Consider the following 15,886-nt stretch of genomic DNA (forward strand, 5'->3'; position numbering starts at 1 on the left):
CTTTTGTCAAGATAAAACAGCAACTTGGCTTCTTCTAATTCTCCCTTTCGAAATTGGCAGAGAGTAATTCCTCAAATGCAGTCAGAAAAGTGTTTACGATATGTGCAGATCCTCAAAAAATCTAGTTGATACGATGAGATTGGTCTTACGTGCGGTAATTATAGTATGTATTATTACTGTCGAAAACTTTAAGAGCAATGTAAAACCAAATAGCATGCTCCTAATTCATCGTTTCTATCAAAATCTTCTCTACAGTATTTCAGCCTTTCATTTTCAATCCTTTCCACCTTCTTCTACAGAACTACCACCCAGAAAGAGAGAAACAGAAAGAACAAAACCAGGTACAGTGGATCCAGGATCTTTAAGGACCACTTTATGTCCCAAAAATGAATCTATGCAAAAGCAACTAACAAAAATCAAAGAGTTATTATTAGTAGTTCTTTGAAGCAAACCAAATAAGGAAGGAAGGAAGGAAACTGATCTATGTCACATCATCTCAATCTCCAGCTTTCAATTTGTTCATCCTCTCTTCCAACAGCATTCCCTCGTCACGGCATTCACGGCTGCAAAATGCCCTCTCGCCCCTGAATTTTAAACCACACAACCACACTCGTCAGCTCATCCAACATATTTTCACTTAATTTTGTTCAAAATCTGTCTTTTATCCAATCACCATCTGTCAATACTAGATTCAAAGTTTCCCATCAGTATCTTCTTGTCAGTTTGTAAGCTATTGGATAAAAAAATCAGTCATTCTCTGATCCAACTTGAAACTTCAACTCACTGATTCATGTTAACGTTTAATATAAACTTTGATTATACAGATTGTTCAGATAAAAACGCAAATTCTAATTCAAAAATAGTGGTGGAAACATCTGTATAAAAACTTCATCAGAGTGTTTTCCATGAATCAAATGTGTCTTGACATTCTACTGGGAGAAGCCAAAGATGAAAGTCACCAAGTTATACATCCATTATATTAAATTTAACTCTGCCATGTGATCTGAAGCCAATGCAAGATATCACCTTAAATTTCATGCAGAGATTAAAAGTTGTAAATTTTCTGTCAATCCTACATCTTAATTAGATACGCGCATCCAAATCAAGTAGCAAAACTTTAAAAGGTTGTCACAACTGCATAAATTACAGTGGTGTTTATGGTATGGATGGATACAGAAAATAAAAAAAGTACCTGTATATGTAGATGTCCATATCCTGACCAAGATTTTTATTGCAGTAAAAGCAGAAACTCATGAAGCTTTCGGTGGAAAAACTGGTGTGGGGAGGTAGAAACACATTTTCCATTGGAGAGGAAGAACATCCAAAATCAAAACAGCCACTCTCAACGATGCAGTTATCAAATATGTGAGTAGTTCTTGGGTTAGGCCCGTGAGAAATCACTCGAGTGTAGTCCTCTGAAAGCTCCATTTCACTGGCAGAGATAGATCCCGTGAAAACTCTCGAAGATTTGGAGGGTTCGAGGGTTGAATTGGCGGAACCAAACACAGATTTAGGTGATTGAGGAGAGACTGTCGGATGAGACAGTGGAGGATTCTGAATCTTAAGCTGGGATCCAAAGAGAATCATTCTGCTTTGTGACTTTGATGTTACTTCCCCAGGTCCATTGTCGTCAACAAGAGCATCAACAAGACCCTTTGAATCCAATTTATCCCAACAACGCTTGTGTTCGCCAACTGGGGTTCTGGGGCTGTTTGTTTCTGACCTGAAAGGGTTTTTCAAGCCAGACAAAGGCTTACTGTCGAGTATAGAGGTTGGACTCATCGCAGTCTCAGTTTCACACAACACTTTCGATGTGAAATTGGCGAATAGCTTAGGAGAACCGAAGAAAGACGATACCAGTTTCTTGTATTTTTCTGGTATAGACGGTGAGGAGCTACAAAACGCCATCAAAATCAGAGCTTGTCAATCAATAGAGGCTGCTCTGCGTGGATCTCTCTACCACTACAGTTCATTTTTATTCTACACGAAAACAATCAGAACAGTTAAACACCACTCTAGAAAATTAAAGTTATGCATGTAAAAGTGGGTGAGTGTAAAGAGAGAGAGATTGTAGTAATCACCTGAAGGGACAGTACCATAACTTCGAGAAGACAACATCAAAAAACCAATTCTGTGTTTTTATCTGCAGTGTTGGAGACTTGTACAACTAACCAGTGTACTACACTCTACAGCACATGTGCAAAACTGCAGTCAAATAAATTCACTTTGGTTTGCAGAGTCAGAAACCAGAAATCGGCAACAAGTTTCAATGAAAAAACTCCTGTTTCTCTCTCTCGACCCTCTTGTTTACAGATTATACCAGCAGTGTTAAATTCATTAGAAAATCTGGGCAGAAGAAAAAGGAAAAATTTTTCAGGCTTTGTCGTCCTCTATTGCTCCGTCTGAGGTAATAGAATCAAAAGGGGAGTGAGAAACGACATGCAAAGAGAGTCTCAGTGGTCATGATCAAGGGACCAGAGGTGCATGCATCACACATCAGAAACAAAGAAGAGTTGTTTGTATTTTTGCTAGCTTTCAATTTAGTTTGCGTTGGTGCGTGTGAGCGCCATTATTTCCCGAACACATCAGAAATAGAGGAAGGATTAGTAGAGAGAGTAAAACCAAAACTGGTCCCTAAATTCGGATTCCAACAGTAATGGCGAGAAGAAAGAGAAAAGGAAAAGGAATTGAAGATTGTTGGTTGTTCTCTGTTTGAGCACTTAGGAGTGTAGGATGATGAATTCCTGAAAAACTGGCCCATAGATAGGAGGAGAGTCAGTGAGGCAAAAACAGAAAGCGGTTTCGTGTGTTCTGATAAAGACGCGTGTGCATAAGAATCAGTGGTTTTTATCACAAAAAATAAATAAATAAAAAGAGTAAAGATTATTTCATCCAACTAAATATTTTACATTGTCCTTACTTATTTTTTAAGTAACAATACTATAATACATCTTTATATTTATTTGACACAAATTATAAAGATAGATAAAATGATTAAAAAGAATAAAAAATAAATAAAGATAATGAATGTAAAATATTTAAATGTGTAAAATAATTTTTATTTAATTTTTTATTTTTTTTTAAATAATATAAAAATTTATATTTTTTTATCATTATATTTTGGTTTAATATCTCAATATATCCCTATTTTTATCCAGGATTTGAAATAGGTCCCTTTCTTTTTCGGCATCTCAATTGAGTCCTTATTTTTGTAAAATTGAATCAAAGACCTTTCCGTCATATTGAAGTGACGCCGTCATTATTTTCACCCAGAAATAAAGTATATTCTTCTTAACGGCGTCATTTCAATTTGACGGAAAGGTCCTATTCGATTCAATTTTACAAAAATAAAGACTCAATTCAGATGTCGGAAAAAAAAGACCTATTTTAAAAATAGGGATATATTGAGACATTAAACCTTGTATTTTTATACTATGTCTGATATGAATGTAAAAGCGGTATCTTATCAAATAAAAAATACATTGACTTTCTTCTCAACAGTGCCACTCTGCAATTAACTTTCTTTGGCATGGGGTGGCTTTCTGTGTCAATCACATTAACGCATCACACTCTTCTCATATACACATTTTTTACTCTTATAACTTCAAAAATATTAACTTCACTTCATTAATATACTTTTAATAATAATAATAATAATAATAATAATAATAATAATAATAATGTATGTGGTCCAATATTTAAGAACGTGATTTAATAAAAAAAATTAAGTTCTCTTATTATCCAAACTTATATTTATTTAAGTTATATTTATACGTTATAACGGTCGATAATTTGATTACTATTTATTATATTATTAATAGAAATATAGGCTCGTTGATTTATAAATATAATTAGTATTTTTTCAATCAATACTTATTCTCATATTTTATTATAAATATTTTTATGTTCGATTATATAAATATTTAATTATCTTATTAACTTAAATATCAATTTATCTACAAATTTATGTTCAAAATTCAAATAAAATCATATTTTAAATTTAAATAAAAAATTTATTCTATCCAAATTAATAAGTTAGCGTCTCATGAAACAGCTTCTTTTAATACTTAACTAAAATATTAATTATTTTAACTAAAATATTATTAATTAAGAGTTTTTTTATTTCAAGAGACGGTTATATTCATTAATGTGTTAGCTGGTTTAACTTTGTTTTGTCTTTTATAAAAGAAAAAATGTGTTGGGAATTTACTTCAGCAATTAAGACGTATGGCCAATCAAATTAACTAATATGTATATTAATGATAAAATATAATAACGTTTAAAAATTAAAATAGCAATATTAATTTTAGAAATAATTTTGAAAAATATGTGTAAACTCAAAACAAATTTAATTGCTTTTTTTTACCTAATAAATTATTTAAATAGGCTTTACATAAATTTAAAAAGAAAAAAGTAACGTCATTTAATCCAAGCAAATCATTGGCTCAATGGTGATGGACGAATTGTTTAAAAATGTGATTAAAGATTGTAACTAAATCTATTTTCTTGTGCATGAAAAAACCTCCTTGGAAAAGAACATCACACCACTGTATTTTCTTTATTTCAATCTTATGAATAAATACTAATAATAATAATAATTAATAATAATCTTCAATATTAAATAACTAAACAATGTCGTCATGAAAAAGTTCTTGCAGAGGATATAATTAAAAAGTTTAATAGACATTAAAGGTTGGTGTAATTTTTCATCATATCAATCGATTACCATTTTATATAACTTTTAAAATAATAGTTATAAAAATCGATAGATTTTTATATAAATATTCTTAAAATATTTGCAATTATTTTTACTACATCTTCTTTTAAAACGAAAATAAACTTATATGATAGAATAATATAAATAATTATCAAAGTCTCATTAAGTAATATATTGAGTTTAATTCATTTTCGATAGAAAAAAAAAATTGATAGTGATTAATAAACCTTAAACAAATAAAAATACTACATCAAACCTAAAATAAGCCAATGACTTTTAATTTTTAATTTACACTTAAATTTCTAGCTATTTTTCTTCATGTTTGAGTATCTGTAAATTCCCTTTACAATATATATATATATATATATATATATATATATATATATATATATATATATATTTAATTACATATCTTAATATTTAATTAATACTTTATTTTTTAGTTTTTAATTTTTTTTAAACAAGTATAAAATTTATATTTTTTTGAAAGTAATAAAAAAGAAGTAAAATAAAAGTAATTTAATTTTTTCAATTATTTCAAAATATAATCTAATAGTTTAATTATTTAATTATTCTTATTTTATTAATGATGATTATTAAATATGTACATATGAAAGATGCCATCCCCGAGAATTCATTGTATGCAGTCCGTTTGCAGCATTTGTACTGTAGTCAACAAATATACATTACTTTTTCTATATAGCATGTAATTGGTGTTAAACTCTACATCGTAAGAATAACGATACTTTAACAACATTTTTTTACAACATTTTAATATCATTTACATGTCATTTTATGATTGATCCAAAATTACTCTACAATCAATAATAATAATAATCATAAACATCAGTATGGACCAATCGCATAATAACACGTAGATGATGTTAAAATATTGTAAAAAAAAATGTTGTCAAAGTATCATTATCCTATTCGTAAACATCATTAATTATGAATGTCTATAACACATTTTCATTATGTCCTCACCACTATGACATTTTTTTATTCTTTTACTTAAAAATAAGTTATCATTGTTTTATACTCTTTAAAAGTTAATTGTATATATTAACAAACCTTCTATTTTTTTTTTCATTTAATTCAAATAGTTTTATTTTTTATTTCACTTATTTATGATTATTTTTTCCATTCAATTCAAATAATTTTATATATTTTAACTTATTTTTTAAAATCTGTCTATTTCCAGAACCTCAAAGTACATGAATAATGACAGCAAAAGCTCAATTATGGTCCACAAATGAAATATCTTCAGCTGGAAATTGATATAATTGTCTATACATTTATCACAAAGATGTGGTGTGAAAAAGCATTGCACAACTCATTATTTCTCTGGTCTCAGTATAAATGATTAGCATAATGAAATGGGAGGAAGAAAAAGATTAAATGTTAAACTCTAATAATAAATAAATATAATTATTCAACCATTAAAACTATCAAATATCGAACCAACTATATTTCTTTTTATATTTTTTAATTTATTAAGATTTTATAATACTTTTGTACGTTAATTTAAATTTTATTTTAACTTAATTTACATTTTCAAAATTGTATTTATATTTCTTTTTATATTTTTTAATTTATTAAGATTTTATAATACTTTTGTACGTTAATTTAAATTTTATTTTAACTTAGTTTACATTTTCAAAATTGTATTTTTTTACATTAAATTGTTTTTTGAATATGTTATATATTTCTATATCTATGTTATCGCATCAATTAAACTTATTACAAACTTTTTTTTTTCTTATTTTTCACTTATTCTCCCAACTATTAAACTAGTTCACTTTTCACTCATTTTTTTCTCAATTCAAAAAATCCTATTTTCTATTAAGTTTCCGTATATTTCTTTCTTTTTCTTAGTAGTATTTTTCCAAAAAAAATCAAGCTTGGTTCAATGCATAGATGAATTTGCAGCATAGATGTTGGCTTATATTTAGTTGGCTCATTGACTAATGATTTATCTTTTCAATTTATTTCATTGATTTTTTTTATAATAATACGTGGGTTTACATCTTTCACATTAAATGATACTAATTAAAAATTACAATATCAACCAACATATCAGATATATTTAACATTCAAACTATTTAAATATTATCAAACAATAATTTAGTGTTTAAAAAATTAAGTTATCAATTTACATAATTAAAAGTAATAAATATTATAGAATAAAAAACTTATGAAAGAATGATAAATAAATAATGAAAAATTATTATTGATAGATTACAAGTCAACCTCTTCTACAACTTGACTCAAATTTATTCAATTTAGGGATTAAATGAATTGGATTTAATTTAACCCATATTTTAAAAATATAAATTTATTAAATTAACCCAGTTTAAACTCGTTATGAGTCAAAATTCAATCCATTTTATTGTATCTGCACATCATTATACTAACGAACAGGTTCAAAGTTTGCGTTTTGTTGCTGAAAATTCAATTTCCGAAAAACTGAACATCAATGTTTTACTGCTATCACAATTACTTAGTTTTTTATGTAAAACATTTTGCTTAATTTTTCAGATTTATTCCTTCTCTAAAATTTCTTAATTATGATCAAATCTTATAAAGTTGAAATAGTTATTCAATTTCATTGCATTAGAAAAAGTATATATCTTCATAATTGCACATTTGAACGTTATTAAGAGACAATTTTCTAATAAAAAAATACACAGGATGATCAGTCGTGAGTGAAGTGAAAGTATAACAAAAATCTTTTTCAATTAAAAAAAAATATATTACAGTTGTTGAGTGGTTTTGGATGTGAATACTCATTCCAACTTTTTGTTGAGAACTATACAAATATGACATATATGTAAAAAAAAAAAAAAACTCACTTTTTTTTTAACACTAAGAAAAAATTGATGTCTATTGTCAGTTAAGAACTCACTTTCAACAGTAAAAAGTGATGGATTTACATTAAATATAGAAGAAAATTATAAAATCATGGATTTTAATTTATCAATATTGTTTTTAAAGGTTGACTTAACATAGTATATATTTAATAAGCTAATTCTATATTGAAATCTGCTAAAGTTGACTCTATGTAGTATCAATCAAGCTAATTCAAATTTAGATAACGTTAATTAACACCTTCTGTTATAATAAGCTGTTACTGATAAATAGTTTGTGCATTGTTCTGGGCAACCTATTTCTGCAGACTTCATACACCGCATTTTCACCAACCTAAGCTATGATCTCATTTTCCACAAGGTCGGTGCAATGCTACAACAATCAAATACATGTCATCCCTTTCAATCTAACTCATGGATCCATCACGTTTCTATCCGAAAAATAATACATTATTTCCTTACCTTGTGTGTAAATTCAAGCATACTGGCAAATCTGGGAAACATTCCTGCAAAATTAGGGTTTCGATGATCAAATTCAGCAATAACCTTCTTCTTCTTGCTTTATTTAGGGCTACTTGTTCGATGTTCCTTCCTTCCATCATTCACTCGATCTGCAGTTACATTAACCGGAAATGGAGAGGTAGGGAACTGGATCGAAGAAAGAGACGGAGAGGTAGCTTCTGGTTTCTACTACTTTTCATCACTGATAAACTCCGGTTTAACTGATTTAATTTTACCCATTTCGTATGCATTCTTTAGTCTTCTACCGTAACTACCACAGTTCCCAGTTTGGATGATTCTCTGACTGCTTGTTGTTAAACTCCAAAGTTATGAGTGTTCGTTTGTGTTGTGTTGGGATCCATTGGCGGATATCGGTGGTAAAATAGGGTTGATCAGACTTAAATTTTGATTAGTGAAAAACAGGTCGAGTCGGATCGATTAGTAAGAAGACGAGTTCACTTTTACGATTTGGTTTTTGAAGTTATGAGTTTGTTTGGATTTCTTTTCTGACGTTGAAACTGAAATTTCACATGAAAAATAGACGGATTGAAGTGAGTTCATATCAATGGTTAGGATGATGTTGAGTTGATGTCAGCTTGTTAAGTTATGTTTTAAATATAATGTTATTATTTGTATTTGAATTTTTCAAAACGATGAACATGGAAATCAGCTGCACACTTTTTGTTTTATTTGAATTTTAAGTTAAATTAAAAAAATGGAACCGGATTATATTTTTTTACGTTCACTTTGATGACCTTTAATGAATAATATAAATAATAAGAAGAAGAGTAAGAATAAGAAGAAGAGGAAGAATAACAAGAAGAAGAACAATAAAAAAATAAGGAGAAATAAAAAAACTAATAAAAAGATTAAGAAAAAAGAAAAATAAGAAGGTTTCAATAATTTTAATTAGGTTTACGCAGGAAATAAAAACACGCAGTATTATTTAAATAATTAAATAGATTAATTTAAGCAATAATGTTGAATGTGTTTATTTAAAAAATAATGTTTGAATGTTTTTATTTAAATAATAATTTTTCTTTAAAAAATATTACTTTTAGAAAAAAATAATATATTTCAATCCTATCATACATGATATGTATTATAATATATATATTTTTTCAAAACTATTAAAATTTATTTACGGACTGAAAAAATAAAATAATGTAAATACAATGAATACGTTTTGTATTTGAAGTATTTACTTTCAATTTTTTTTACATCCATGTATTTTATCTGTATTTTATCTGTATTTCTGATGGATCTTATTTATATTTTTCATAATTAATTTTTAAATTTTGTTATTTCTCATTAGTCAAATTATCTATACTAATAAATAACATGCAAATAAATTATACAAGTAATTAACCTTCACAAAAAATTTATAGAAAAATATTTAAAATAAAATAAAATATAAATGAATTAATCAAATTTTATGTTTAAATCATTAAAAAAAATGCAAGCTTTTGAACAATTTAAGATTAAAAGATAAGTTTATGCTATTATTATTATTATTATTATTATTATTACTTAATAATGAGTGAAAATACATGCTGTGTATGTTTATTTATTCTAATCTTATTTATGATAACAAAAGATAATACCATTATAATTATAAAAGTAAATATAAAAAACTTGTATGGTAAAAGATTATTTTTATTTATTTGTATAGGTATTTTTGTTATTGAAGATAATTATTTTGGTTTTAAAAAATAATTAAATTAAAAAAAGTTAATTTAAAGAAAGTGAAAAATTAGGATTTTATCCTAGTGAAAGTCAAGGGACATTTGAGGTATTTAAAAACATCTGTGGGCGAAGAAAAAAAAACATGGCAGGACACGAAGAAGGCTCCAAATACGAAATATCACCCTGACTTGACAAGTGGGTTTAACCCAAACAAAGCCCAAGCCCAATAAGGGTTTTAAGGAATATAAAGGGAGTTAACTGATAGTAGTTGCGCTGGGAGACGAAGCTAGGGTTTCAGTCGGCTGCGGAGAAGACCTGACTTGACAAGACCTTGAAGCAGCAGAAGAGCAACTATGGCGGTTGGAAAGAATAAGAGGATTTCGAAGGGAAAGAAGGGTGGCAAGAAGAAGGCGTTAGTGCCCATTTTCTTCGTTTTTTTTTAACTGTTCTGTTGCAATCTCTTTTTTTGACTATGTTCTTCTTCTTATTCCATCAATCCGCAGCGCCGATCCCTTTTCCAAGAAGGATTGGTACGATATCAAGGCCCCTTCTGTGTTCCAGGTCAAGAATGTGGGCAAGACCCTCGTCAGTCGTACCCAGGGCACCAAGGTTTTTATTTCTATTTTCACGATCTTATATATATATATATATATATATATATATATATATATATATATATATATATATATATATATATATATATATATATATTTTCAATCTGTTTTTATCCATCCAGCGATGTAGATTCATTTTTATAGATGGCATGGGGTGTAAGGTTGCATGTCTGTAGTGTTTTGTGTAGGCATTTGCATGATGAAAAGTTAGATGTTGTAATGGCTGTTCTTTATCTTTACAACCCCTGTTATTGTTTTTGTGTCTTATTCAATATTTTCTTTAAGTATCGTAGGCTATTAGTTTGCTTGTCTTATTTTCTGACTTTGTCTATGATCTGTAGTATTGTAGTTGTTATAATATTTAGGAAGTGTTATTCTGCGTACGTGCACTTCAAATTTCTAAGCTTATCGTGGGCTTGTGTAGTTGGTGGTGGGTTTACTGACTGTTTTAAATAATAGATTGCTTCGGAAGGACTCAAACACAGAGTGTTTGAGGTCTCATTGGCTGATCTTCAAGGGGATGAGGACCATGCCTTCAAGAAGATCCGTTTGAGAGCCGAGGATGTTCAAGGAAAGAATGTTTTGACAAACTTTTGGGTAAGACGGGGGGCCGAAGTTATTTTTGTACACCCGACTCAGATTATTTAAATTAAATTGGGACTGTATGTTTTTAGGGAATGGATTTCACAACTGACAAGCTGAGGTCTTTGGTCCGAAAATGGCAAACTTTGATCGAAGCTCATGTAGATGTGAAGACCACTGATAGTTACACTCTGAGGATGTTCTGCATTGGCTTTACTAAGAGGCGTGCCAACCAAGTGAAGAGGACTTGCTACGCACAATCGAGCCAAATTAGACAGGTACCAACTCCTTAGAGGTTGTATGCTAAAATGTTTCTTTTTCCAATTTAGTTTTTGAATATGCAGGGATATGTTTTCATGTTAAATTGAACATGTTTTAATTGCATTTCTCTCTATTTTACCTAAGATAGTAATATAAATTTTGAAGGATGTGAACCAAGTTATTATATCAACATTTTGTTTTTGTATGCACTTCAGCACATGTGCTTGTATCCTAAATTGCCCTTATATTTATGAAAGTATCTTCTCTTCTTTTCTTTTGTTTAATGTATTGTTTAAGGGATGAATTGTTACATATCTGAGATTGTAAAACTCACTGTTGTCGGTTTAGATCCGCAGGAAAATGAGAGAGATAATGGTTAACCAGGCAACAGCCTGTGATTTGAAAGAACTGGTCCGCAAGTTCATCCCTGAGATGATTGGCAAAGAGATTGAGAAAGCAACATCAAGCATCTATCCCCTACAAAATGTGTTCATTCGTAAAGTTAAGATCCTGAAAGCTCCAAAGTTTGACCTTGGCAAATTGATGGAGGTACGTACTTTTCGTTTGAATTTTTAGTTGCCCTTATTGAAGCATTCAGTCAAGCATTGCTGGATTTGTCTTTGTATTATTATTGAGTGGTATCGCCAAAATGGTTTAGTCAAAAGCTTTTCTTGCTCATCATGGGATTTCCCATTTTCTATATAGTCTACGTTCTTTCCTTGTTTATTTTTGACCTTAGTTATGGTCGAGTGATATTGTTGGGAATGAAGCAATTTTACTATAAAATTTTCACTATTTTTAGTGCAGAATCGTGTGGTTTATACTTGTACCAATATCATAAACAAAAGTTTGGTTGGTATTGTAATGTTACTTTTTGTGTTTTATACTTGTAGGTTCATGGGGATTACTCGGAAGACGTTGGAACAAAGGTTGACAGACCTGCTGATGAAACAGTAGTTGAGGGAACAACTGAAGTAGTTGGAGCTTGAACTTGCTCATGATGAATTTTTGTTTGTTTAGAATCCCTGTTGCATTTACTAATATTTATACTTAAATTTTGTTTTGGCATTTAGAAGAGCATTTGGTTTTTCGATATGGATTTTCGGTTTTTAATCTTTATTGGAGACGCTGAAATTTCTCTTCCTCTTCCATGTGCTTCCCTACGATAATTTGTGCAATCTTTGTATATTATTTTTCCATAGATCGTGCAATGGGATGAAATGTGTGGCTGCCTATCTGAATTGAACATCCAACCATTTGCAAACCTTCGGCTACTTTGCAGCATTCTTTTAGCCTATTACTTCACCGTTTGTCAGCTGTTAGTTCCTCAGACATTCGACGAAACATTTTGCAGCATTCTCGAATTTTAACCAACCTTTTCGTATGATATGCATGTTTGGGCTGTATCATCGTGCCTCTGTAATCGTTTATTGGTGATAAGGAAGTTCATTAAACAATAAGTTTGTGGTAGTATTAAATGTGGTGGGTTGATTTTTCTTATTGCTAAATTCGTCTATATGTTTTGTATTTTCTATTTTTAAGTGATATTTTAAACTTAAGAAAATTAAAATTGTTTTTATTTTGTTATTTTATTAAAGTATTATTCAGAACCCTTATTTAACATATTAACAAACCTATTCAGAACCAACTAAATACTTAAAGATAGTTCGATGTTTCCTAATCAATTAAAATGTTCCTCAAGAACACTTTAACCTATTTTGTTTAAGTTTTAACTTGTTAAAATATCTAAGAACACAACAACTCTATAAAGCAGACTTAAGTACATTTGAGGCACCAATAAATTCTCTTTCAAGATGTCTTCGAGCATTCCTCTTGAATTCATCAAATCACATCTTCATAAAGTTAGGTGGTAATTTTATTTCGCCTTTTACTAAAATTCTCGCAAAATAGTTCTTAGTCTGTTCAAACTCAGTTTGTGGCTGCAAATTAATTCTGAGTCAACCAGAGTAAATAAGGGTTACAGAAGTTCTTAATTGTATGCTTGTGATCACCAGCAAAAGATCTCCTTACAGAAAGAATTGGTTCTTAATTTTGCAAGTGAATACTTTAGACAGAGGAATCAAGCGGTTTATAATATCACGCAATGGAAATGAAATGATGAGTTCTGGCAATAAAAATGATGGGATGAGAAACAAATTAAGTAGATGAAAGGTGAGGATCAGTAGAGAGAACACTGAACATCACCATATCTCTGGTTTTTCCTTTGTTGAACACATACTTCCGAAGAATTCCCTCCCTCTGAAAACCAGCTTTTTCCAGCACTCTCTGAGACCCAACATTCATCACATCAACAAGAGCTTCAACCCTCTCCAAGTTTGGCAACGATTGCTCAGTGAAAGCAACCTTAACCACTTCTTTCACAACCACCGTAGCAACCCCTTTACCCCAATATTTGGAACCAATAACATAGCCAAGTTCCAAGGATCTGTTCCTGCTTTTATCATGCTCTGAATTGGAGGAAAGAGAAACACACCCAATAGCACGGTCGTTCAGGCATATTGCTCTGCACCACGCAAACTTGCTGGCTATCTTTTGGATGAAATTGATGCCCTCTTCTTTGCTACTATAAGGATCCCAAGTGCAGAAAGCTGCCACCTTTTCATCGGAGGTCCACACCAAGACATCATCCAGGTCTGAGAGCTCAAGGGGTCGAAGAGATATTCCACTCAAATCGACACTTTCTTCTTTTTCTTCTGATTTCTCCATTGGGTTGGTGATGGGGTTCTGAATTTTACAGTATCTATGAAACACTGAAAAGAAACTTGAATGGAAGAAGAAGAAAACGAAGGGTATAATATTTTAAAGGAAGGCTGCAGTAAGCCAATGTTGACTTCGCTAGCCGCCCAAGACCATGCTTATTTCTTAACTATGAAAAACATATTTTGTAATATTTTGAAAAAGATTGAAGAGATAGGAAAATCCGCAATAACTCATAATTAATTTAAATTTCCTTCACCAGTTTAATGCTTTAGCAAAATTAATAAATTTCTTTCATTAATAGATATGAGGTAGGTAGAAATTGTTATAATCTCAATAAATAAAAAGCTTTTGTGTTAATATTATTGATTTTATTTTATAATGATAATAATAGCGTAAAAGCCATCAAAACAATTCTGAGAGAAGCGAGTCGATTTTCTGGTAATGATGATGAAAAAGGAGAGTCGATTCGTTTTTAGGTGTTTCAAATGTTTTTGTGACATAATCGATTATCTGATTCTCAGAATTTATTTTTAGCTTTCGTTTTTATTAGGAGAATTATTCTTCGATCGCCAAAAGTCTGAATTAGAAATAAAACTAATTTCCATGACATATTTCACCACTAACAATTTTACATACCACTCTAGTTTGTTATTTCTTTTTAACATGAAACTTGAATTCAAACTTGTATTTCCTTCCATTTCCATTTAAAGTATTATTACAGAATTCTTGAAAGATGAAGAACACTTCTTGAACCGTTCTAGAAGTATACTATGCTTGCAACTACTTGTTGCAACATGGAAAATCTTCGAGCAACACGAAGAAACAATTCAACACAAAGCTAAGAACAATTAAAAAATTCAAGACTTCGATTCTCGCCTCAAGAACCAAGAAGCATGAGGAAATACTACCTCAAACAAAACACTGACTAAAATGGAAATGAAAATGAATACTTTAGATAGAGGAATGAAGGTGAGGATCGGTAGAGAGAACACTGAACATCACCATATCTATGGATTTTCCTTTGTGGAACATATACTTCCTAAGAATTCCCTCCCTCTGAAAACCAGCTTTTTCCAGCACTCTCTGAGACCCAACATTCATCACATCAACAAGAGCTTCAATCCTCTCCAAGTCTGCCAACCACTGCTCAGTGAAAGCCTCCTTAACCACTTTTTTCACAACCAACGTGGCAATCCCTTTACCCCAGTATTTCGAACCAATAACATACCCAACTTCCAAGGATCTGTTCCTGCTTTGATCATCAGCTGAAATCGGGTAAAGACAAACAAACCCAATAGCACGGTCGTTCAGGCATATTGCTCTGCGTCGCCACGGCAACTCGGGCTCTATGTTATTGATGAGATCGTTGCCCTTATCTTCGCCACTCTTAGGATCCCAAGAGCAGAAAGTGGCCATCTTTTCATCGGAGGTCCACACCAAGACATCATCCAGGTCAGCGGACTTAAAGAGTCGAAGAGATATTCGACTCAAATCGACACTTTCTTCTTTTTCTTCTGATTTCTCCATCAGGTTGATGATGGGGTTCTGAATTTTACCGTATCTGTGAAAAACTGAAAAGGAATTTGAATGGAAGAAGAAGAAGAAGTATAATATAGTTCGAGAATGGGAAAACAAGGCTGTAGTAAGCCATGGTTGACTTCCATAGCCACAAGTCCATGGTTACTTATGAACTAAGAAAACCATAATTTTTAATATTTTCAAAAAGACTGAAGAGATAAAAAAATCCACAATAACTCAATTAACTTAAATTTCCTTTACCAGTTTAATGCTTTAGAAAACTTAATAATTTTCTTTCATTAATAGATATGAGGTAGGTAGAAATTGCTATATTCTCAATAAATAAAAAGTCTTTGTGTTAATATTATTGATTTTATTTTATAATGATAATAATAGCTTAAAAACCATCAAAACAATTT

At 30.3% G+C, this 15,886-nt stretch overlaps 2 protein-coding genes across 3 annotated transcripts; one reads left to right on the forward strand and one right to left on the reverse strand.

The window, feature by feature from the left end:
• Positions 1 to 145: 145 nt before the first annotated feature.
• On the reverse strand, positions 146 to 2,796 carry LOC124849159 (FCS-Like Zinc finger 8-like). Of its 2 annotated transcripts, none has more exons than XM_047327044.2 (3): positions 2,082 to 2,786; positions 1,193 to 1,980; positions 146 to 584 (listed from the first exon to the last, which is right to left on the reverse strand). In XM_047327044.2, exons 2-3 carry the CDS (start codon positions 1,906 to 1,908, stop codon positions 497 to 499), a joined length of 804 nt encoding a protein of 267 aa, XP_047183000.1. In that variant the 5' UTR covers positions 1,909 to 1,980; positions 2,082 to 2,786; the 3' UTR covers positions 146 to 496. The 2 variants fall into 2 exon arrangements, with proteins under 2 accessions (XP_047183000.1, XP_087957166.1); XM_088101040.1 differs by having other exon boundaries at positions 547 to 685; positions 2,082 to 2,796.
• Positions 2,797 to 10,022: 7,226 nt separating this feature from the next.
• On the forward strand, positions 10,023 to 12,372 carry LOC148191855 (small ribosomal subunit protein eS1). The gene is made up of 6 exons (XM_088100516.1): positions 10,023 to 10,183; positions 10,275 to 10,380; positions 10,845 to 10,982; positions 11,060 to 11,245; positions 11,577 to 11,777; positions 12,122 to 12,372. Exons 1-6 carry the CDS (start codon positions 10,125 to 10,127, stop codon positions 12,215 to 12,217), a joined length of 786 nt encoding a protein of 261 aa, XP_087956642.1. The 5' UTR covers positions 10,023 to 10,124; the 3' UTR covers positions 12,218 to 12,372.
• The last annotated feature ends 3,514 nt before the right edge of the window (positions 12,373 to 15,886 follow it).

Source organism: Vigna umbellata, chromosome 10 (assembly GCF_029865625.1).
Source record: "Vigna umbellata cultivar VRB3 chromosome 10, Vumbellata_1.0, whole genome shotgun sequence".
NCBI lineage: Eukaryota > Viridiplantae > Streptophyta > Magnoliopsida > Fabales > Fabaceae > Vigna > Vigna umbellata.

Bases quoted from the DNA above. Each gene is read 5' to 3' on its own strand.
- LOC124849159 (XM_047327044.2), bottom strand. From the start codon at position 1,908: ATGGCGTTTTGTAGCTCCTCACCGTCTATACCAGAAAAATACAAGAAA. The intron at 585-1,192 runs GTACTTTTTTTA...TTTAAAATTCAG, and splicing joins ATGGACATCTACATATACAG to GGGCGAGAGGGCATTTTGCA.
- LOC148191855 (XM_088100516.1), top strand. From the start codon at position 10,125: ATGGCGGTTGGAAAGAATAAGAGGATTTCGAAGGGAAAGAAGGGTGGC. The intron at 10,184-10,274 runs GTTAGTGCCCAT...ATCAATCCGCAG, and splicing joins AAGGGTGGCAAGAAGAAGGC to CGCCGATCCCTTTTCCAAGA. The intron at 11,778-12,121 runs GTACGTACTTTT...TTATACTTGTAG, and splicing joins ACCTTGGCAAATTGATGGAG to GTTCATGGGGATTACTCGGA.